Consider the following 22,350-nt stretch of genomic DNA (forward strand, 5'->3'; position numbering starts at 1 on the left):
TGTGAAGTTAAAGAACATAAGCCCAGCTCTAAGGGGCTAACACCCGAGAATCACTTGGGCTTCTAGCTTCTAGTCTAGACGAAAGAAAGCCTCAGGTTCAGGGAAACGCAACCTCAAAGATAACAGGCAGTCAGTGACAGAGGAGGACAGCTAGCACCGTCTTCTAGCCTCCATGCACACAAAGGCTCATGCAGACACACATACACATGCACATACACTTACACAAATAAACAATGAGAAAAGGTAGAAGTTGGAGAGTTGACTCGGGGATTAAGAGAACTGGCTGCTCTTCTAGAGGACCCAGGTTCGGTTTGCAGCACCCACATGGTGGCTCACAATCATCTATAATTTTAGTTCCAGGATATCCAACACCTTTTGCTGACTTCTGCGAACACTAGGCATGTACACAGTACATTGACAAAACACCCACACATATAAAATGAATACTTTAAAAATAAACACTTTTTCAAACGAGATAAAAACAAAGCCAAGAATCATGCAACATTGACTTCGTAATGAAGCCTTGCTTTCTGGGCACTATAAACCAAAGAAGAGTCCTGTGGTTTTAGGGCGTCCACCCCCACAAGGCCAATCTGTTCTTCCCTCTTTCCTATGAAGTCTCGTTTCCTCAGCTGGCCAAAATGACCAATTGAGTATACCAAAACCCATCCACTCTGGGGAAATGCCTTTGAATTTGCCTCTAAAAACTATCTCCCTCAACAAGTTACCCCGTGAAAGGAAAGCAGAAGTGAAATACAGTTCTTGAGATGCCTCTGAGTAAAGCCAACGAGACTCCAGAAGCAATCTCAAAAGACTTCCTCCCTATAGGTCCACAAGACTCATGCCAAGAGGCAACAACCATACCTTAATTTCATTGTCATTCGCGAAATTGCCAAAGGAGGCCATAATTTTAGGAACAGCTGCAGCCAAAGTCTCCTGAACTGACTCCTCCGGTCGTTTGCTTGTTCGGGTCAAACATGGAAGAAGATTCACCAGATAAGGCCTGTATGCACAAGAGGAACATGTATCATTCTTCAGGTCTCCTGTGTTAAGAAACATGGTTCCCTGTCAGGGAAAACCCAGTTTTATAGGTGAATTGGTCCTCAGTAGAGACCACAAAGCACAACTACAAGTACAGGAGGCATAAATGCTGATTCAAATTCAACTGTCCTTCATCTCTCCGAGATGTTACAAAGAACATTAACAAGTTAGGTGCAGGGACAAGCAAGATGGCTCAGTCGGTAAAGGCACCTGTTGATAAGGCTGAAGACCCAAGTTTGATCCCTGGGACCCACACAGAGGAAGAATTAACTATAAGTTACCTTCACCCATATGGCATGGCACACCCATACAAGGACACACAGACAAAATGTAACTGAAAAGGTTGGGTTTAAATATTGTTTGCCGATGTTGCTATTAGCTCTTCTTTGAAGGGCTCTTCTTAGAATTCTGCACTAAAGCCATCTGGCCCTGTCCTTTTGTAGGATTGGGAAGTTTTAAATGATTTCTTCTATTTCCTTAGGGGATATGAGCCTACTTAGTTTACCTGCTCTTGATTTGATTCGGTACATGGTACCTGTCTAGAAAATCATCCATTTTACCTAGATCTTCCAGTTTTGTAGAGTATAGGCTTTTGTAGTAGGATCTGATGGTTTTTTAAATTCCCTCAGTTTCTGTTGTTATGTTCCCCTTTTCTTTTCTGATTTTGTTAATTTGTATACTGCTTCTGTGCCCTTTAGTTAGTTTGGCTAAGGGTTTGTCTATCTTGTTGATTTTCTCAAACAACCAGCTTTGGGTTTGTTGACTCTTTGTTTCTATTTGGTTGATTTCAGTCCTGAGTTTGACTATTTCCTGCCTTCTACACCTCTTGGGTGTATTGCTTCTTTCTGTCTAGGGCTTTCCGGTGTGCTGTAAAGTTGCTAGTGTAGGATCTCTCCAATTTCTTTCCAAGGGCACCTAGTGCTATGAGTTTTCCTCTTGGTACTGCTTTCACTGTGTTTGGGTATGCTGTGCCATCATTTTCATTGAATTCCAGGAAGTCTTTAATTTCTTTCTTTATTTCTTCACTGAATAAGTGTCTTAGTTAGGGTTTTACTGCAGTGAACAAACACCATGGCAAAGGCAAGTCTTATAAAGGATAACATTTAATTGGAGCTGCTTTACAGGTTGAGAGGTTCAGTCCAGTATCACCAATGTGAGAACATGGCAACATCCACGTAGGCATGGTACAGGGGGAGCTGAGAATTTTACATCATCTGAAGGCTGTTAGCAGAATACTGACTTTCAGGCAGCTAGGATGAGGGTCTTAAGCCCATGTCCACAGAGATATACCCACTCCAAGGCCACACCTCCAAATAGTGCCACTCCCTGGGCTAAACATATTCAAAATACTACAGCAAGTTATCACTGAGTAAAGAGCTATTCAGTTTCCAGGGGTGTGCAGGCTTTTTGTTGTTTCTGTTGTTATTGAAGTCTAGCTTTGGTGATCTGATAGGATACATGGAATTATTTCAATTTTCTTGTATCTGTTGAGGCTGGTTTTGTGACTGATTATATGGTCAGTTTTGGAGAAAGTACCATGAGGTGCTGATAAGAAGGTATATTCCTTTGTTTTACGGTGAAATGTTCTATATATATCTGTTAAATCCATTTGGTTCATAACCACTATGATTTTCACTGTGTCTCTATTTAGTTTCTGTTTCAATGAACCTGTCCATTGGTGAGTTGGGTGTTGAAGTCTCCCACTATTACTGTGTGAGGTTCAATGTGTGTTTTGAGCTTCATTAATGTTTATTTTACAAATGTGGGTACCCTTGCATTTGGGACATAGATGTTCAAAATTGAGACTTTGTTCTGGTGGATTTTTCCTTTGATGAATATGAAGTGTCCTTCCCCATCTCACTTGAGAACTTTTAGTTGAAAGTCTATTTTATTGAGTATTAGAATGCAATTCCCCCTTGTTTCTTGGGACCATTTTCTTAGAAGACTCTTTTCCAACTTTTAACGCTGAGGTACTGCCTGTCTTTGTCATTGAGATGTGTTTCTTGTATGCAGCAAAATGCTGAATCCCGCTTATGTATCCAATCTGTTAGCTTATGTCTTTTTATTGGGGAATTGAGTCCACTGATATTGAGAGATATTAAAGACAGATGATTGTTAGTTCTGTTATGCTTGTTGTTGGAGGTGGCATTATGCATGTATGTTTTGGTTTTGTTTCTCCTTTTGGTTTTGTTATGAGACCTACCACTCTTGGGCATATACCCAAAAGATGCCCCTCCATACCACAAGGACATGTGCTCCACTATGTTCATAGCAGCCTTATCTGTGATAGCCAGAAGCTGGAAACAACCCAGATGTCCCACAATTGAAGAATGGATACAGAATATGTGATTCATTTACACAATGGAATACTATTCAGCTATTAAGAACAAGGATATCCTGAGTTTTGCAGGCAAATGGATGGAACTAGAAAATATCCTGAGTGAGGTAACTCAGACCCAAAATGACATGCATGGTGTGTACTTACTAATAAGTGGATATTAGCTAAAAAAGTACAGAAAACCTAGGATTCAATCCACAGAACTAAAGAAGGTTAACAAGCAGAAGGGCCCAAGTGAGGATGCTTTCAATCCCACTTAGTAGGAAGAAGAAAAAAATCACGGGAAATAGATGGAGGGAGGGACCTTAGGGGGAAAGGGAAGAGGGAAGAGAAAAGGGGAACAAGATCAGGTATGAGGGTGGGAGGAGACAGGAGAGAAGCCCTGGGGGCCAGCAGAATGAATGGAAATATGCAACCTCTGTGTGTGTGTGTGTGTGTGTGTGTGTGTGTGTGTGTGTGTGTGTGTGTGTGTGTGTTAGGGGTGGAGGGAGCTGGATCTAGAAAGTACCAGAGACCAAGCAGGTGAGAGACTCCAAGGCCTGACACTATTACTGATGCTATGGTATGCTTACAGACAGGAGCCTACCATGGTGGTCCTCTGAGAGGCCCAACAAGCAGCTGACTGAGACAGATGCAGACATTTACACTCAATCATTAGGCTAAAGTCAAGGCCTCCATGGTTGAATTAGGGAAAGGCTAGAAGAAGCTGAGGAGGAGGGTGACCCCAAAGGAAGACCCAGACACCTGATATCTCTTAGACACTGAGCCAACGACCAGACAGCATACAAGAGCTGGTCCGAGGTCCTCGACACACATATAGCAGAGGACTGTCTGGTCTGGGCTCAGTAAGATAAGACACACCTATCCCTGGAGAGACTTGAGGCCCCAGTGAGTGGGGAAGCCTGGTAGGATGCGGGTGGGGAGATCAGGAGGATGGGGACATCTTCTTCAAGACCAGGGAGGAAGAATGGGTTGAGGAACTGTGGGAAGGTGGACCAGGAGAGGATAATGACTGGATTGTAAAAAAAGATTAAAGATGAATATTAAAAAAATTGCCACAAATTATAACAATTATTGAAATAGAATTTAAATAGAAAACAACAGATTAAAGAAAACACTACTTTAAAACCAAAAAACTGGAGGGAACAAAGGAGATAGTTTATGCAACAAGCACAGAATGGGTTCAATCCCTAGCATCCACACAAAAACCCAGACATAGTGGTGCTCACTTGTCATCCCAGCACTAGGGAAGCAGAAACAAGTGAATCTCTGAGGTTTAGGGCTGGCCAGCCAAGCTTCATCAACAGATCCCAAGACAGTAAACAACTCTGTCTCAAAAGACAAGCTAGACAGCTCCTGAGGAACTATACCTAGGAATGACAGACACCCTGACCTCTCCATATACAGGTACTGACATGCACCCTTACATAATAACAGTCAACAAACAAAATAAAGTGTGGACATCATTCTACTGAAAAAATCGTGTTAAAAGCTACTGTGGCCTGCTTCCCCCACACTTGACATGTCCATCCCTATTGGGAAGCAGAGTAGTAATGGTGACTTCTATGGAGACCTTGGAGCCACAGGCAGACAACAAAGTGAGGAGAACTACAGAGCAGATGCCTAGGTCTACAGGATGGTCTGGTACCATTCTCTTCTGGAGAGAAGAAAAGAATGTCATCAGACCCCCAAGATTCCAATCATCATTCCTTCGTGCTACAGGCACATACAACCAGAAGGACTGAGGCATGTAAAAGGCAAACTGACTGGAGGTGAGGCTTCAAAGGCACAGCTGCCCATGAGTTGTCTATGCCTTTGTATATAAGCCAAATAAACCCATTAATTTGGCAAGCCAGACTTGATTGAACTTCTGTTTTGCAAGCCAGCTCCTTTTCATTAGAAATCAACACAAGTTTCTTTTATGCTCCCCGGGAAAGCTGCACAATCGGGGGGAGGGGGGGAGGAGTGGTCAAATCAAATGGGGCTTTCAAACAACATCCCATTCCTTACCTTAGAGAAAAATGTGTATAGAGTAGGACTGAGAAAAAAAGAGACTCAGCTGACACTCAGGTGCCTGCTATAGTGGGGCCAAGGCCCTCTTATATAGCAAGTAGGCCTACAGATACTACAGCCATCTTTGTTAGGCGGACATCTGCTACAACTTAGAAGATTAAAAGGCTAGAATGCCTACAGAAGGAGGTGACTATTTTTCTGAGACATCAAGCTATCATGAGGAAACAAAACCAATTTGTTTGAAGAACTAACGTTGACCAATGAGTCAATAGAGCATCTCTGAAGTGACGAGATGGGAAAGGGTCAGCAGAGGCTAAATTGTCTCTTGCCCTGAGTGAGAGGTCTAGATTTTATCTAAACAGCACTAGGGAATAATTAAGAGGGTTTAAGGAAGGGCCTGACAGGACAATCACACTTTTGAACAGCTATTTTGTCTGATGTTATACAAATCTGAGATGTATTACATCAATAATATGACATTTTCAAAGTAAGACCACTTGAGCTGAAAATGTGTAAATGTGGTAAAGTGCACGCTTAAGTATGCCTAGTCTTAGCACCAAAGCCAACACAAAAATAAATATATCAGCGTAGCAAAAGGAAAAGTTCTATAAAAAGAAACTTCCTTAGTGACTACATCTCTGTGGCCACATAAAATTCTTACTGAAACTCAACCTAAATTGAACATATCCTTGTTGCTTGTTAATGTGAAGATTTGGAGCACTCTGTTATATTTCTCATAGATAGAGCCAAGGTCTTTGGGACATAAGCAGTACATTCTACCAGCTGAGGATTATGAAAGAACTGACATAACTACAGTCCTGTTTTGTTACTCAAGCCACAAGGTCAGATGGGTGGGCTGACAATGAGACTGGCGGTAAAGCAATTGCCTAGCATGCCCGAGGCCCTGGATTCAATACCTAGCACCACAGGAGTCAAGGACGATCAACAGACAAGTACAGTTTTATGCACAGTTCGCTTACTTCTCCAACCAATGCTACACAAATGCTTAGTTTTCAATAACTGCTATGCTAGCCACTGCTGAGCTCAGGGACAATCCTCAGGCCCTGGGTAAGGACTCCTTAACCAATGCATTGAGTGTTCACTGTGTTCATGTTGGAAATGAAGCACAGATAGAAAGGTGAGACTATTACTCTGGAATCTCCTGGGGAATGATGGGACAAGAAAGAAGCACATTAATAGAGGATATGATAGTATTCCTAATAGAGATGGATCTTTGGAAAGAAATATAAGAAAGAAATGCTGACAGCAACCAGAAAGGACACAGATAGGCAACTTAAAGTGGACAAGAATGATCTCTCAGGGTAGACATGTGCACTGGAACATACAAGACAAGCAGGACTAGCCATCTACCAAACAAATCTTTAAAATACTACAAAGGTACAACTTACCTGCACTTCTGAGGTCGAACCAGGTGAGCCAGCTCAGCAAACCTCCACAGGGCTGCACGCAAACTTCGAGGAGCACCATTCTAAGTGGGGTTAATAAGGGATGTGTTACATTAAGAGTCACATGCTCTTTCTACAGCTAGGTCTACTGTATTGGAGCCGCTTGCATCCTCCCTTGGAGAGTTAAACATTCTCTTTCTCTGTTAATTTAATCAGAGAAAATCCAAATTAACAGGGTAAAATGATGGTAACTACTTCAAAGATTTTTAAGGTCCTAGGGGTTGGGGATTTAGCTCAGCGGTAGAGCACTTGCCTAGCAAGCGCAAAGGCCCTGGGTTTGATCCCCAGCTCCGAGAAAAAAAAAAAAAAAAAAAGATTTTTAAGGTCCAGAGGGCTTCCATTAATAAAAATATAGTTTTAAAAAAGAAAGAAAGTTGCCAGGAGCTAGAGATACTCGGGGTTAAGAGCACTTGCTGCTTCTGCAGAGGACCTCAACAGGCACTGCGCATACTGGGTGCAGAGAAATAGACCCAGGCAAAGCTCAGACCCATTTAATAAACAAATCTTTTAAAATATTAAGTTAGTGCTTTAAATTTCTATTTCAATTAATAAAAATGAGTACATTTTTAAAGAAAACTTAAGTCTGCTTCACCAAATGGCACTTCCTTCTAACAGTTCTACTTAATAACTTGCAAGATAAAAATCTCAAGTACTCAATAATAAAACAGTATCATCTTCTCAATAATGCAGAGCAAAGACCCACCTTTTTAATTTCCTTATAGAGTTCTAACTGTAGCCTTGGAAGATTAGAGTCCATCAAAGCCTGCAAGAAATAGAAGAGACTTTATATAGAAGATAGACATTCTACCTATAGTTCTAAATCCTACCCATAAAGCTAAATGGCAACCACAACTTCAAATTTTAAGAGAAAGTAACATTATCAGCAACTAAATAATATGCTAAGAAAAAATTAAATGCATATAAAAAAAATCAGAGAATATTCTAAATACAGGTCTTTACTAGGATAAAAACAGAAGAAAAAAGAATTTAACATTTATAATAATCAAACACTATATAATATCAAATTAAAATTAACCCTAAAGCTTTCATAGTATAAACATTCAGTCTTCACTAGTTCACCTGGACAGCTCAGATGACAGCCTCTAAGCAAGCAGGATATGGGGGCTGTACTTGTAAGATCTGAGCCCTTCCCTCTGACAGGGAACATGTAACACAGAATCATCTTTTTTGAGGTTCTAAACTTCCAAAATGATGAGGATACTCACAGCCCCCACTCCCTGACCCAGCTAGGTCTCAGTGTCAGCTAGGAAGTCTTATGATCCTCAGAGCTCATTTCTTGACCTTCCCTGATCACTTCGGAGCTAACTCAGAAATAAGATACGATGGTTTGACTGAAAATGGCCCCACAGGCCCATAGGGAATGGTGCTATTAAGAAGCGTAGCCTTGTTGAAGGAAGTGTGTCACTGGGATGAGCTTTGAGGTTTCAGCTGCCCAAGACAGGGCCAATGTCACTCTCTCTTCCTGTTTTCAGTGCAGATATAGAACTCTATGCTACCTCTCCAGCACCATGTCTACCTGCATGCCGCCATGCTGCTCACCATAATGAGGGACTAAACCTCTGAACTGAGACCCAGCCCCAACTAAGTGTTTTCCTTTACAAGAGTTGCTGTGGTCGTGGTGTCTATTCACAGCAATAGAACACTCACTAAAACATAAGGTCCATGTATCTGACTTTGAGCCGCAATCAAATCTAATGCCATAAAGTCCACATTAGAGAAAGACTCCCTATTCTTGTCCCTAAGAACTTTCTCTTCTAAAATGGCATGTCAAAACTATGGAGAGAGAGTGAGTGACCCAGCTCTCCTTTTCAGTCACATGTAGCACTGACATCTAGAGATGGTTAGCTCTGTCAACTTGACATAACCTAGATGAACTGGGACTACTCTCAGTAAGATACTGTCTAGATCAGGTTGTCCTGTGGGCATATTTGTGAGGTGTGGGGAGCGGGTGTGGCGGCAGTCCCAAGATGGCGCCCGAGACTGCAGCTAAGTCTCATGACTAGCACCTGACTTCCTCACACACCCGAAACTAGCCATGTCCATTGTGAGAGCTGCGCAGGTGCACCAAGACACAAGATCAGGCCATGTGACATGGACCTATGAACTGAGATTACGAAGACTGGACTGCCGAGGTGGAGTTGAGGGAGGATATAAGGGAGTATGCTCGGGGGCTGGGAGGAGGAGAGAGGAGAAAAGAAAAGAAAGATTCCTGCTTGCATGCTGTAAGGTTCCTGAATAAACCGCTTTGAGAAGAACGCTGTGTCGTCGCTCCTTTCTGCGGGTCGGAAACAGAAGCGACAGTGAGGGACTATTTTGATTGCCTCAGTTGATGTGGGATGACCAAGGCTGAAAAAGAGTAGCAGCACTGCCTAAGTTTTAGACCCAGGGCAGATAAAAGTAGAGCAAGTTAGCTGAGCAACAGGCACACGTACCCTCTCTCCGCCCTGCACTGTGGCTGTGACCAGCTGCTCTGAGGCCACTAGAATGATGGACTGTAACTTGAAGTTCTAAGTCAAATCCTTTCTCCCTTCAGTTTTTTGCCAGGATATTTTATCAGCAACAGAGATGAAACTAGACATGAGGATTATCTACCGGGCCATAAGTTTTAATTAGTTAAAACAGAGGCACACTTTGGAAAATTGATTCAGAAAGAGTATAACATTCCACCAACTTTAAAAAAAAAATTCCTGTGATGTGTGCCTGAGTGTATGTATGTGTACAGTGTGTGCACAGGAGCCTGCAGAGGTCAGAAGAAGGCACAGGATCCCCTGAAATTTGGGTTACAAGCGGTAATGAGCCACCTTATGTACAGGGAACTGAAGTCAGGTCTTCTGCTAAAGCAGTAACCTCTCTTAACCAATCTCTCTGGCTGGCCTCACCAGCAAATTTCAGACCCTGATTCTGCTGCTGTAGTTTGAACAAAAGAAGCAAATCAAGCTGACAAACATTAAAAAGACTACTTTCAAATAAAATTTAAGAGTACATCAAAGGGGTTGGGGATTTAGCTCAGTGGTAGAGCACTTGCCTAGCAAGCGCAAAGGCCCTAGGTTCGGGTCCCCAGCTCAAAAAAAAAGGAAAAAAAAAAAAAAAAAAAAAAAAAAAAAAAAAGTACATTGAAGCCTGTTTTAGCTATATAAATGTTGTGTGAACCAAAACCTACTTTATTTTGTAGTAAAGAAAATGAAAGCCCTGTTAAGGGCGGAGCATGGCTCTTCCATGAGTCCTTCATGGGGTGGGGATAGAGCACACTATAGCTTTCTCTCCCCCCAACTCCCCACCTGCCTCCACACATGACTGCAAACAAGCTCTACCCATCCGACCACCAGCCTCGTAGTCTGGGCACCATCCTAGCTCATGCCTTCCCCTCAGCTGGGTCCTTTTTTCCATTCCCTATCAGAACTGGCTTCCACACAAAGCCAGTGAGCTACAAGAGGTCCCCATTTTCTACCAAGACACAAACTACTTAAATTGACCCTCAAGATACACCATTTTCCACAGTCTGAGAAGGGCCTCGTCTCCTTTCTGAGACAAACCTCCAGGTGGCAGGTAACAATGAGAAGATCTTTCCTGCTTCCAGGGTACAACCTCCATGTCCCTGGGAATACTGTGCACTTTACACCATGGGTTATTTTTGGACACATTCACTTTACCACCTAAGACTATAAATCACTTGAAGGCAGGAACACACTACCTGGCTATCAGAAATCAATGTATTTTGAACACAAAAGACAAGTAATAGCTGCCCATTTTCTGGACTAGAAACTGGTCTTAATAATACGCACTACAATTCTTACAAAAAAACAAAAGTCCCAGACTACAGAGTGGACCATTCCTGCAGTCCTACCATTCCCTTCTCCCACCGTGCCCTGCCTTTCCTCTGTCACAGTAAATATACCTAGCTGGACCCTGGTCTTCCCTACTGGCTTACCCTGAACACTGTAGCAGTTGAAAAGGCAGAAACGTGAAGGCAGCTATAAGCAGGAGGGAAAGAGTGAGACTGGCCTGGCTTATTCTCAGTGCTATGCTGGAAGCTGAATCTGTGCCATCAACTAGAAAGCACAAAGAAACAGGAAGACAGTAGAGGTAGGCAGCCAAGACCCTGAACGTAAAGCCAAGGCTGTGACAGTGGTCGTGGCCTGGAACACGCACCAAGCCATCCTGGGCAGCAGCAGCTTCAGCAGGAAGCCACCACAGAAGAGTTTTGAACGAAACTGCTGCTTGCACTTGAAATAACAAGGATATGGGCAATTTAGACTCACATTGTCCTCTCTGCCCTTCCTAATGCCCACCTACCAATCAAGGCAACTTGTAATAGTTCTCTCTGTTTTTTTTGGGGGGGCGGGGTTGTTTTGTTTTGTTTTTCAATCTCCAAAGTCCAAAGATCAAGAACCGAAATGTCAAAGAAAGCCTCCTGATCCCACATAATGACAGCAGGGTGTCTGGACTTGGGGGAGAAAAAACTGAGAAACGTATGTGAGCTATGTGAGAGTCACTAATTTACCAAGTGTGTAAATTAGGTGAAACCCATTCAGCCATTAGGCCAACATGGAAGATGAGTCACAAACACAACCCTATACTGGATGGGTTTTGACTACCTGACACAGCTAGGGTTCTTTGGGTGGATGAACCTCAAATGAAGGAACATGCCTCCTGAGAGTGCCTGGAGGCAAATCTGAAGGGCATTTTCTTGATTACTGATCAATGTAGAGTTGACCCAACTCACTGTATGCAGTGCTATCCCTGGATAGGTGGTGTTGGGTTGTAAACGAAAGCAGGCTGAGTAAGCCATGAGGAGTGAGCCAGTAAGCACTGTTCCTCCATGGCTCCTTCTTGAGTTCCTGTGCTGGCTTTCTTTTGGTCATGGTGTTTATCTCACCGACAGAAAGGAAACTAAGACGGCATCATGTGCAGGTGCTTAGGAAGTGACAGGAGCAATCTCCCAAAGGCTGCCTCACCTCACCTCAGCCATTGCTCAGCCTCAGCAGATGGATGGAAACCTGAGCACCAGAAGTCAGCTTCTGACCACAGAGCAAGCTACCAACGGGCGGTGACCTGCTCATATGGGAAGAACTTCTCAGGCCAGGGGGTTCTATGGCTCCATTAACAGAAAGTAGAAAGAAACAGTGAACTGACATGCCACACTCTGCCATGTAACTGGACAAGAGTAAAAATCCCATTAGTAACGTGAATGTCTCACCAAACACATCAACATGCTCACATATGTGCCATAGAGACAGCTTCCATTTTATAACTGAGAAAACTCAGGTTCACAAAAATCAAGTACATCCCACCAAGTTGTTCAGTTACTAGGTGAAGGAAATCACTTTTCCCCGGGCCTGGAGAATCGCAGAGAGAACTGCAGCGGGCCATCTGAACCCACGTTCCCCAGCAGACAAGTCATCCTGGTAAGGCTGGACTCATGAAGGAAAAGAAAGGATAATTGCATGGCCAGTATAATACATGGTGCTTTAAAAGGACCCAGGAAGAAAGTGAAAGGGCTGTTCTGCTTTAACACTAATAGGGAGGGAAATGACCCTTATTTAGGGAGAGTTTCTGGTTCATCCAGAAGCCATGATTATGAGGAGCCTTCAAAGAGAGGGAAGAGACAGTGTTTTGTACAGTGATCTAAATTTCAGGACTGAGACTCAAATCAGCAGGAGAGGGGAGGCAGAAGGAATATAAAGGCCCAAAGAAAAAGGATCCTTGCACAGAAAAGTGAGATATGCATTCTCCTTAGCCATCTTTCAGCAGCAGTTTATGAAGGAAGTGTTGAGAATTACGTCACAGAGCCTACCTCCATGGTAGTCAACTTGAGGTAGAAGTGACACTTAAGACACTAGTCCCACTCACACAAAGCAATGTAGAAGTCGACCAGACAGGCATGGGACTCCTGAGAGGTGTATGTCAGAATGATAAAAACAAAATTGATTTTGCAAAATATTAAGAATGAGAACAGAAACTAGGCAGGGTGGCTCAGTTTTAATCCTAACACTCAGAGGGCAGAAGCAGGCAGATCCTTGTGAATTCGAGGCCAGCTCAAGCTACATAATGTAATGAGTTCCTGGACAGTTAAGGTTACACAGTCTCAAAAAAAAAAAAAAAAAAGGAAAGAATGAGGCCTGGGAAGGAGGACTTTCTCTCACAGCAGAAAACCCAGTGACCACTGACATAGTGAGAAAGGTGCCCAGTCTTCTCACCTCTTCTGGCACTGCAACTGAGTGGCTATTGCTTCCTGGCTCCATTATCCTGTCTGTACTCTCCTTTCTCCCCATTCAGGCATGCTGCCTCTAATTAGTCTACCCTGAGAAACCACCCTTCAACAACAAACAGAACTATTTGACCTCCATTAGGAGGGGCAGGAAAAGAAATGAAGGAAGGCATGCAAGACTCCATTCGCCCACACCCACCTTTGCACCCCCAGAGCTCTGAGGTTCTTCAAGCAATGCCCAAACAGAAGTGGCAGCCCACAGAGACAACCCTCTTAGAACTAGACAGCCAGTGGTCACATAGACTCGGACCTGGGTACTATAATGGTGCAAAAGAACAGTTCCTGCTGATAGAACACATTTAGCTGTTTATGGGAAAATACCCCAGGCTCTTCCAAGCCATATGCCCAAAATGGAAAATATGTAGATATTCTGAGGATGTTTCACTCAAAGCAAGAGAATGCTCATCAAAAGCTTTGTCTCTTAGTGCACGACAATTATGGGAGCGCGCCATCATCAGGAGGGGCGGCTTACTTTGATGACTTTGTTGAGGCACTCATCAGCCACCATTCTGACGTCTGACTCCGCATCGTCGCTGCACAGCAGAAACAGTTCCATAGCAATGCCCAAGAGTTTCTGAAATTCTGGAGAATTTCTAAGTAAGAGAGAGAGAGAGAGAAAGAGAGGTGGTCATAGGCATGAGGGAGCTAGGAGAAATGATGACAAAATACAATGAGCGGTCTAAATGGAATTTTAGAAAGAACACTTCGTAAAAATTAAGGATACCTGCATAAAGGCAGACTGTAGTGCACGGCCTACTGATACTGCTCCCCTTTCTTTGTACGATTTCATCTAAACATGTTTAGAAGATTCTGTCTAGGATTCTGAAATCAAGATTGCTTTTACACGGTATCCCTGAAGCCTTGAAAAACCAGGAAGCCAATCAATCTCCTTTATTTCCTTTAATCTGACTTTCAATGTGCTGCAAGGTCCAGCTACATTTCCTCAGACTGCACAGGCTCACAAGGCTTCTCTGTTGCAAGAAACGGAGTACTGGTATCACGAAAACCAGAATCTGGGCACTTGTGTGGATTGTTGTTTGTATGAAGGTGAGGTCAGGTGAAATCTTAATTAGTCAGATAAAGATAGAGCCTGTGATTGGGCAGTGGAAAAATTGGGTGGAGCTGAAAGTTTTAGAGAGGGGGGTAACAGGGAGACAAGAGATGGATGGAGAGAAGATGGAGGAAGAAGATAAACCAGATCCACGTGACCTAAAAGAGCCATAGGTAGCTATGGATATCGGAAAGGAACAACAGAGTAAAATAGGGTACATTTGCCCCACCTAGGTGTGTAGCTTGTACTTATATCAAGTTTTATCGAGTTTTGAGTTCTTTTGTGGACATTTTGGGGGTTGAAGATTTACTGTTATTAATCTAGCTGATAAATTACAAGCCTCTGGAGTTTTCATTTTACAGGGCTAGGGGTTTAGAGCCAGTGGTAGCCAGTCTCGGCAGACTGGCCTTAGGGAACAGATGGCCTGGGAGTGTGGAGCAGTTCAGTGGCAGGTTAACCTCAGGAACCTGGGAAGATCTCAGCTTGCAGCTCCCCATGATGGCTTTAGCATGGATTTTTTTTTTTTATAATTACATGCTACATACTATTTGTGAAATGTTACAGGAGGTTAAGTTGAGAGCTCCTGCTTGGTATGGCATGATCCAACAAGCTAAGCCCATCCATTAGAAGAAGAGGCTGTGGGCCATGTGAGTGAAACTCTAAAGTATCTCAAACCTGTAACACGAGGGATATCCTGGAAGTGATGCTGGTGACACAGGATGGGGCATGCCATTTCTAAAACATCAAAAGCAGACTGCTGTACTAGGATCTTAATCTAAAGGACTCTGTATAGTCACTTTCTCTTTTACCTCTAACAAGAAAGTTCTAGCACATGATCTTAATCCCAGCACCAGGGAGGCAGAGGCAGGGGGATCTCAAGTTCTAAGCAAACTAGAGCTACACAATGAGACTCTGTCTCAAAAGGAGTCGAAAGACATCCATAAACCTAAGAGAAAGAAAAGGGATCAATAATGCTCAGTACATACAGAGCAAGAAGACATGGTACTCAGAAATGCGATAGACATTATACATAAGGAATACAGTAATAAACTAGAATCTAAGGAGGAAAGTCTGATGCGAGAGACTTTCCCTCAGATGTCAGTCTTAGTGGTGCCAAAACAGAACGTTAATGACAGCTCTATAAATGAGCTCAGGACTCCTTCTAGTAGCATCAACAGGGAAGGTTAATTATTCAACAAATCTATCCAAAATAAAATTTCTACACATAGTCAGCAAATAACTTAGCAGCAGGCCTGATGATCTACCTGATTTCAATACTCAGAACATATATCACGAAAAGAGAACCAACAACTGAAAGTTGGCCTCTAAATTACACACAAGTACTATGACAATGCACACCCTTTAACATAACAGTCAACCAATCAATGTAAAACAAACAAAAATAAATAAAAGAAAAAAGAAAAAGAAAAGACTGTGCTGTATAGCAAGACCTTTCAGAGTCAGGAAATTCTAAGGGAATGCTTGGAATTTATCAGATTTATAATGACCCTCTGTCCCCAAGTGTGCTAGCTAGTTTAATGTCATCTTGACACAAGCTAGAATCATTCTAGAAGAGGGAATTTCAATAGATAAAATGCCCTTACCAGTTTGGCCTATGGTGCTTTTTTAAACATTAATGATAGATTTGGGAGAACCTAGTTTGTTGTGAGTGATGCCAACCCTGGGCTGGTGGCCGTGGGTGCTGTAAGAAGCAGGCAGGACAAACCATGCGAGGAAGCAGTAAGCAGCATCCTCCATTACCTCTATTACCTGCATCAGTCAATTCCTGCCCTGATTTCCCTCAGTGATGGGCTGTGATGTAGAAGTACAGGCTGAAATAAACCCTCCCTTCCCCAAGTTTCGTTTAGACAGTGTTTTATCACAATAATATAACTCCTGACTACGACACCTAGATTATATAAGTAGTAAGGACTGCTAGGGTAGGCTCCTAAAATGTTATGGTCCAAGTTGTACAGAGAGTTCCAGGGTTCTAGCGTTAGTGAGCTCTCTCCCATGCCAGGGTGAGATTTTGGTGATGCACTGCCTTTTAAGCCTATAAGTAACCACTCACCCATACCCTATGCATTCACTGATTGACCATGTTGGCTTTTAGAGGCATCAACACTTTGGTCTATCAATGCTTTCCTAGGGTTGAGTAAACATTCATATCTCCCCTAAAACAGTATCATGGCACAGGCTGCTGCATACATGAGACTCACATCTGAAATCCCAGCACTCAAGCAGCACAGGCAAGATCACGAGTGCTAGATCAGTACATAATCTTGTCTCAGAAAGAGAGAGACAGACCAAGAGACAGAGACAGAGACACAGAGACAGAGACAGAGAGACAGCCTTCTTATGGCTATCCATCTGCTAGCACAGATGCTATCACCACTGCTCTTCAATCCTTTGGGTAGATCCAGATTCCACCTGGTATCGTTTTCTATCTGCTAGAAACACTTCCTTTAAAATGTCTTAAACTCACTGCTTGTCAGACAGGGGGTATTCCTCAGTGGTATGTCTGAAAACCTCTTTATTTCACCTTGTCATCTGACAACAGACTTTTACTGAGGAGAGCATGCCTTACAGATGGCACTTCCCTGAATTTTGGCAGGCATCTGCTATGAGAAGTAGGCTCTCTCCTTATTTTAGTTCAGGCTCAGTCTTTTTCCTGTCTTATTTCTTCTTCCCATACCCTCAACCTTTTGCTCCCTAGACATAAAAAACAGTTATTCTGTTTTAATGTTTCTTACACTGTTTTAGTGTTTCTGTATGCTAACATAGTTTAATTTCTGGGCCAATATTGACTAGTTGTTCTTGTTACAAATTGCAACTCCCTACACTTCCTTGCATTTCTGATTGATTTTTGTTGTGGTCAGCTTTGTTTTTAAGTTAGCATTTCTATCTGTGTCTATGGTGGCCGAGTGTCTTTCCTCTGACAAAAGTTCTGATGATCTTGACTGCCAACGTGGATGGTGACAATGCGCTACTTATTCTATCACTGCTATGGTTGCTACAGCAAAACCCCACAGTCTGGACGGCTTAAAGCACAGCACCTATCTATCTCACGGCTCTGGTAACTGGAGTCTGTGCAGCACACAAGTAGAAGTCTGGAAGAGAAGAGCACAGGGGTGCCATGCTTCCCTCCCCATAACTCACCCTCTGAATCTCTATAATCTGGCTGTTCCTGAACTATATACTCTCTGCAGCAAGCCAGAAAATGTTAGTATTTGCTTGAGTTCTGCAAGCCACCCTAGCACACCACAAACCCCTCAACCTGAGAGAGGGTCATACAAATCTCTGATTAGCCACTCAGCAGCCTCCCACAGGCCTGTGACTGGTACATGAATAGCCCATGAGACGAAGCTTTTTAACTTGTGGGATGTGACATCAACCCCACGAAAGCATGGGGGACTAGATCTTCAACATATAGACTATAGACTAGGTTGAGGAGATACACAACAGATTCAGTCCATAACAACTAATAAAGATGAACTTTTAATATAGGAGACAAGAAATAAACATTGAGCCCAACCTGATTCCTTTCTTCTTCTCTTTTCATTTGAGAAGAAGCCATACCTTTATAAAGCCTGGGCAGCTAGTCTCTAATCACGAGCCTCCTGCCCAGACAAATTTCTTTCTTGAAATACCGTGTGTGTGTGTGTGTGTGTGTGTGTGTGTGTGTGTGTGTGTGTGTGTGTGTGTGTCCTAGCTAATTTTCTGTCCGATGTGGCATAAGCTAAACTCATCTGAAGAGGAAACTTGAATTGAGAAAATGCCTCCATAAGATGGGACTATAAGCAGCAGAGCTTATAGGGCATTTTCTTAAATAATGATTGATGGGGAAGGGCCAGTTTCATTGTAGACGGGAGCACCCCTGGGCTGGTGGTTCTGGCTTCTATAAGAAAGCAGGTTAATCAGGCCATGAAGAACAAGCCAGTAAGCAGTACCCCTCCACAGTCTGTATGAGATCCTACCTCCAGGTTCCTGCCGTGATTTCCATCAGTGATGGACTTTTACATGCATGTCTAAGTGAAAGTTGCTTTTGATCATGGTATTTCATCACAGCAATAGAAACTCTTAAGAGATCAGGTCTAGAATCTAAGGATTCAGGAGGTAGAAGCAAGAGAAACAGGAATTCAAGGTCATCTTTTGCTATACTGTGAGTTTGACACCTTGTCTCAAACAAACAAACAAACAAACAAACAAAAAATAGGAGGCTCAGTGGATAAGAGCACTTGCTGCTTTTGCAGAAAGGACCTAGGTTTGTTTCCCAGCATCCACACAGCAACTTATAACCCCCTTTAATTCCAGTTTCAGGGACTCCAGTGTCCTTTTATGGTCTCCGTGGGTACCAGGCACATACAGGGAGCAAATATATAAATGTGGACAAAACATTCTCACACATAAAATAAAAATAAATAAAGCTTAAAAGAATACAAATTAAATTATCAACATGCCATTCAACTACTATCTAAAATTCTCATATATGATGACAAAAAGAAAACATGACCCATGTGAGAACCCAGATACCCTTTTAACACAGCTGCAAAAGTGGTAAAAACATCCTTTTTTTAAATGGATTTCTCTTGATGCACGGTTTTGCTATGTTGCCCAGGCTAATTCCAAATTCAAGATCTTCCTGTCTCAGCCTGCTGAACGGGGATTACAAGCATGTACTATACTACACTTGGCCTAAATGGACTTGTGAGACACAGCTAAGAGTACAAGGAGCATGCTAACACATCCAGAGTGGACACAGAGTATGTGGATATAAATACAGCTCCAGAGCTTCTCTGTGTAAGCTCTAGTCATCCTGGAACTCACTCTGTGAACCAGGCTGGCCTCGAGAGTCACCTGCCTCTGCCTCCCAAGTGCTGGGATTAAAGGAATGCACCACCACCACCCAGCAACCATTTCTTTAGTTGTTGTTGTTTGTTTTCTGGGTTTTTTTCTTTGGGGGGGGGTGTTTTTTTGGAGACAAGATTTCTTTTCGTAGGTGTTGAAACTAACTTTGTAATCCAGACTAGCCCTGGACTCATGAAGATCCACCTGCCTCTGCCTTCTGAAGGCCAGGTTACAGGTATATGCACCATCACCCTACTCAGTAATTACCTGAGAGACAGCTTTTAAACAAAGAAAGAAAAACAACAACAACGAAAATAACCAAAAACAAAAAGAAGAGGCTGGAGAGATGGCGCAGCACTGCTACCCAGCGACCCAGCGACCCAGCGACAATGGGATCTGATGCCCTCCTCTGTCACGCAGGCATGCATGCAAGTAGAGTACTCATATTCATAAACATATGAATCTTTTTTTTTTTTCTCAGAGCTGAGGACCGAACCCAGGGCCTTGCGCTTGCTAGGCAAGCGCTCTACCACTGAGCTAAATCCCCAGCCCCTCCATATGAATCTTTTTTAAAGAACCAATTACCTGAGAGACTGTGCCACAATGTTTTCACATATTGTTAGACAGTGATTCACACGGTCCTTCTTGGTGGCTGAGAGTTCCTTCTTTCTAAAAAAACAAAGGAGAAGAAATGAGCGTCCACTGAGGTGACTCTTCATTCGTTTCTATTTCTCATTCATTCCTAAGTACATCTTGGCTACTATAGCAAGTCATAAACTCCATGCTGGGAAGAAGGCGGCATGAGGAAGGGATGATGACAGATGAGGTCAATCAAGAGCTTCCTCACACGCCACTCAGAAAAGTCAGAGATGTGAAAAAAGCAGCTTATTGTCCCCATCACAGAGAAAGGGGAAGTGGAGTGCCAACAACTAGGCAGGGATGAAAACAGGAAGACAGGCCCCACGAAATGGTAAGACTTTGGTGACAGAGATTGTGCAGAGGTTTCCAGCACAGAAAAGACCCAATGCCTGACAACTATGCCAGTACAGAATCTGTAAGTACCAGGGTCAGTGAGTATGTCTCCTTCATCTCTTTCCTAAAAGGTACGCAGACTGCTGACTTGTAACCAAAATTTGCCTAGCAACAAGCACATAACTTGCTCCCATAGATGGATTGGGAATGCAGGTGATATACAAATCCCTATTGTATCTGCATGTCCTAGCCACCATCCTCCAATCAGAACAAACACGCCAACACTCAAGTGTCAGTTATACAGATAAAGACAGTCAGAAGAGTGCAGGACAGCATGGCAGCATCTTGGGTCCCTATATGATCTTCAGAAGCACAGGCTTCCCCACACCTCCCATCCTCATAATCTCACTGCGGCAATGCTGGAATTGAAATCTAGCAAACGCTCTTCACCTACTAAAAGATAAGCAAAATGCAATTTGCCAAACAACGGAAACTTATTGAGAGGGAGTGATGGGTTGTCATAAAGTGATTCCCAACATCCCTTCAGACTTTGACAAGTTTAGGAGGAGGTATGTGTTGACAGAAGCAGCATGTCAACACGCCAACTTTTCTGTAGTTACAAATGACTAGATGGGGCTGTATCACTTGCTAAAAAGGAGTTTAAGGGGGGGAGAATGAGGCCTGAAAAGATGACTTAGTAATTAAAACATCTGCTGTACAAAGGGGTCAGAATCCAGATCCCCAGAACCCATTAAAATGCGAAGTGACAATGGCAGTAGCCACCTGTGATTCCAGCATTGAAAGGTAGAGATGGGACTTGAGTCCTTGAGCTAGCTGGCTATCAGTACAAAGCCTGAATTTGACTAAGAGACCCTGCCTCAAAGAACAAAGTATAAAAAATGATGAGGAAGATTCCTGACATCAATCTCAGGCCTCCATACTCTACACACACCCGTACACACAGATATGCTTCCATACAAACGCCACACACATACATACATTAAAAAAAAAGATTAAAAAAAAAAAAAACAGCTGCACACCAATTATAGCTAGGCCCATGGAGTATTCATCTTACTTCTTTGAAGTGACAGAAATGAGCTGGAAAAAGTTTTCTCTGATGTTCATTCTCGCTCTCCCTCCTTCATGAGATAACCCGAAAGGATTATATGATAGCACCTTCTATGGTTTGCCACCTTGGACTGACTTAGTGAAGCTTATCAAACTATGACTTAAGGAGAATGCTAATCTTTTTTTTTTTTTTTTTTTTTTCGGAGCTGGGGACCGAACCCAGGGCCTTGCGCAATCCCCAACCCCTGAGAATGCTAATCTTAACAATGAGATGAAAACTCATAATTCTGCTGTTCTGTCCAATCTGAGGCACTGGGCACCTTGGGGAAGCTCTTATTTACCAATGGCCCTTCTCCAGGTCCTGCTGGCAATTCTGCAGACAGTGCTCCTTAGCTTATATCCCCATAAGGGAGGGTGAAGGGACCACATCTTATCTACATTACTAGCACTCAGCACCCACCTGTACAGCGTTCTACAAGAACTCATCAAATAAAGTAAATGTCCGACATGGGAGAATCTATTAAAGAAATTATCAGTACTAGTTTCTTGGGTGAATCTTTGGAGACCCGAAGGATAAACAACAATGATCATTAACTTTACATTTGAGAGTCTAAAACCAAGAGAGCAAAGAAAGGTAGAAATAATTAAGCTTTATCCAAAACATCCTGAACTCAAATCCTTTGGTCTGGTAAGAAAATTACTTGAATAGATAGATGGGGGAGTGGAGAAGGACAAAGCAAGGAAGGAGGAGTAGAGAACAGGCCGAAAGGAAAGGACCAATGAGATGGCTAATCCTAACTGACACCATCTGGAATCAACTAAAACCCAAGCACTAGGCATATCTGTGAGGGACTTTCCTGATTGGATTATTAGAGGTGGGAAGACCCACCCTAAATCTAGGTCACACCTTCTGGTGGCAGCTCACATATAATAACATGGAAGGAAGGTTTCGCTGTTTGCTCTCATGTGCTCACTCTCTATAGCTAATTCATCTATCACCGCAGTTGCAAACCTTCCCAATGCTGAGACCCTTTAATAAAGTCCCTCAAGTCATAATGAACACCAATCATAAAAGTATTTTCACTGTACAGTATTTCATAAGTGTAATTTTTGCTGTTATGAATCACAATGTAAATATCTTTTCAATGGTCTTAGGCGACCCATGTGAAAGGGCCGCTGGACCCCCAAATGGGTCATGACCCACATATTGAGAACTGCTGATTTATCCTGTCCCTGAAGGACTCCTTCACTGGTGTTAGAACCT

The 22,350-nt window shown here is 42.9% G+C and overlaps 1 protein-coding gene across 1 annotated transcript in view; it reads right to left on the reverse strand.

The window, feature by feature from the left end:
* The window catches only part of Htt (huntingtin), a 142,279-nt gene that overhangs the window by 107,927 nt on the left and 12,002 nt on the right, over positions 1-22,350 (reverse strand). The window contains exons 2-6 of the mRNA XM_032915843.1: positions 19,632-19,715; positions 13,620-13,740; positions 7,562-7,621; positions 6,802-6,881; positions 865-1,003 (exon numbers count right to left, since the gene is read on the reverse strand). Of these exons, the coding sequence (XP_032771734.1) occupies positions 865-1,003; positions 6,802-6,881; positions 7,562-7,621; positions 13,620-13,740; positions 19,632-19,715 (484 nt within the window). The remainder of the gene's footprint in view (positions 1-864; positions 1,004-6,801; positions 6,882-7,561; positions 7,622-13,619; positions 13,741-19,631; positions 19,716-22,350) is intronic.

This window comes from Rattus rattus, chromosome 11, assembly GCF_011064425.1.
Source record: "Rattus rattus isolate New Zealand chromosome 11, Rrattus_CSIRO_v1, whole genome shotgun sequence".
NCBI classification, from domain to species: Eukaryota; Metazoa; Chordata; class Mammalia; order Rodentia; family Muridae; genus Rattus; species Rattus rattus.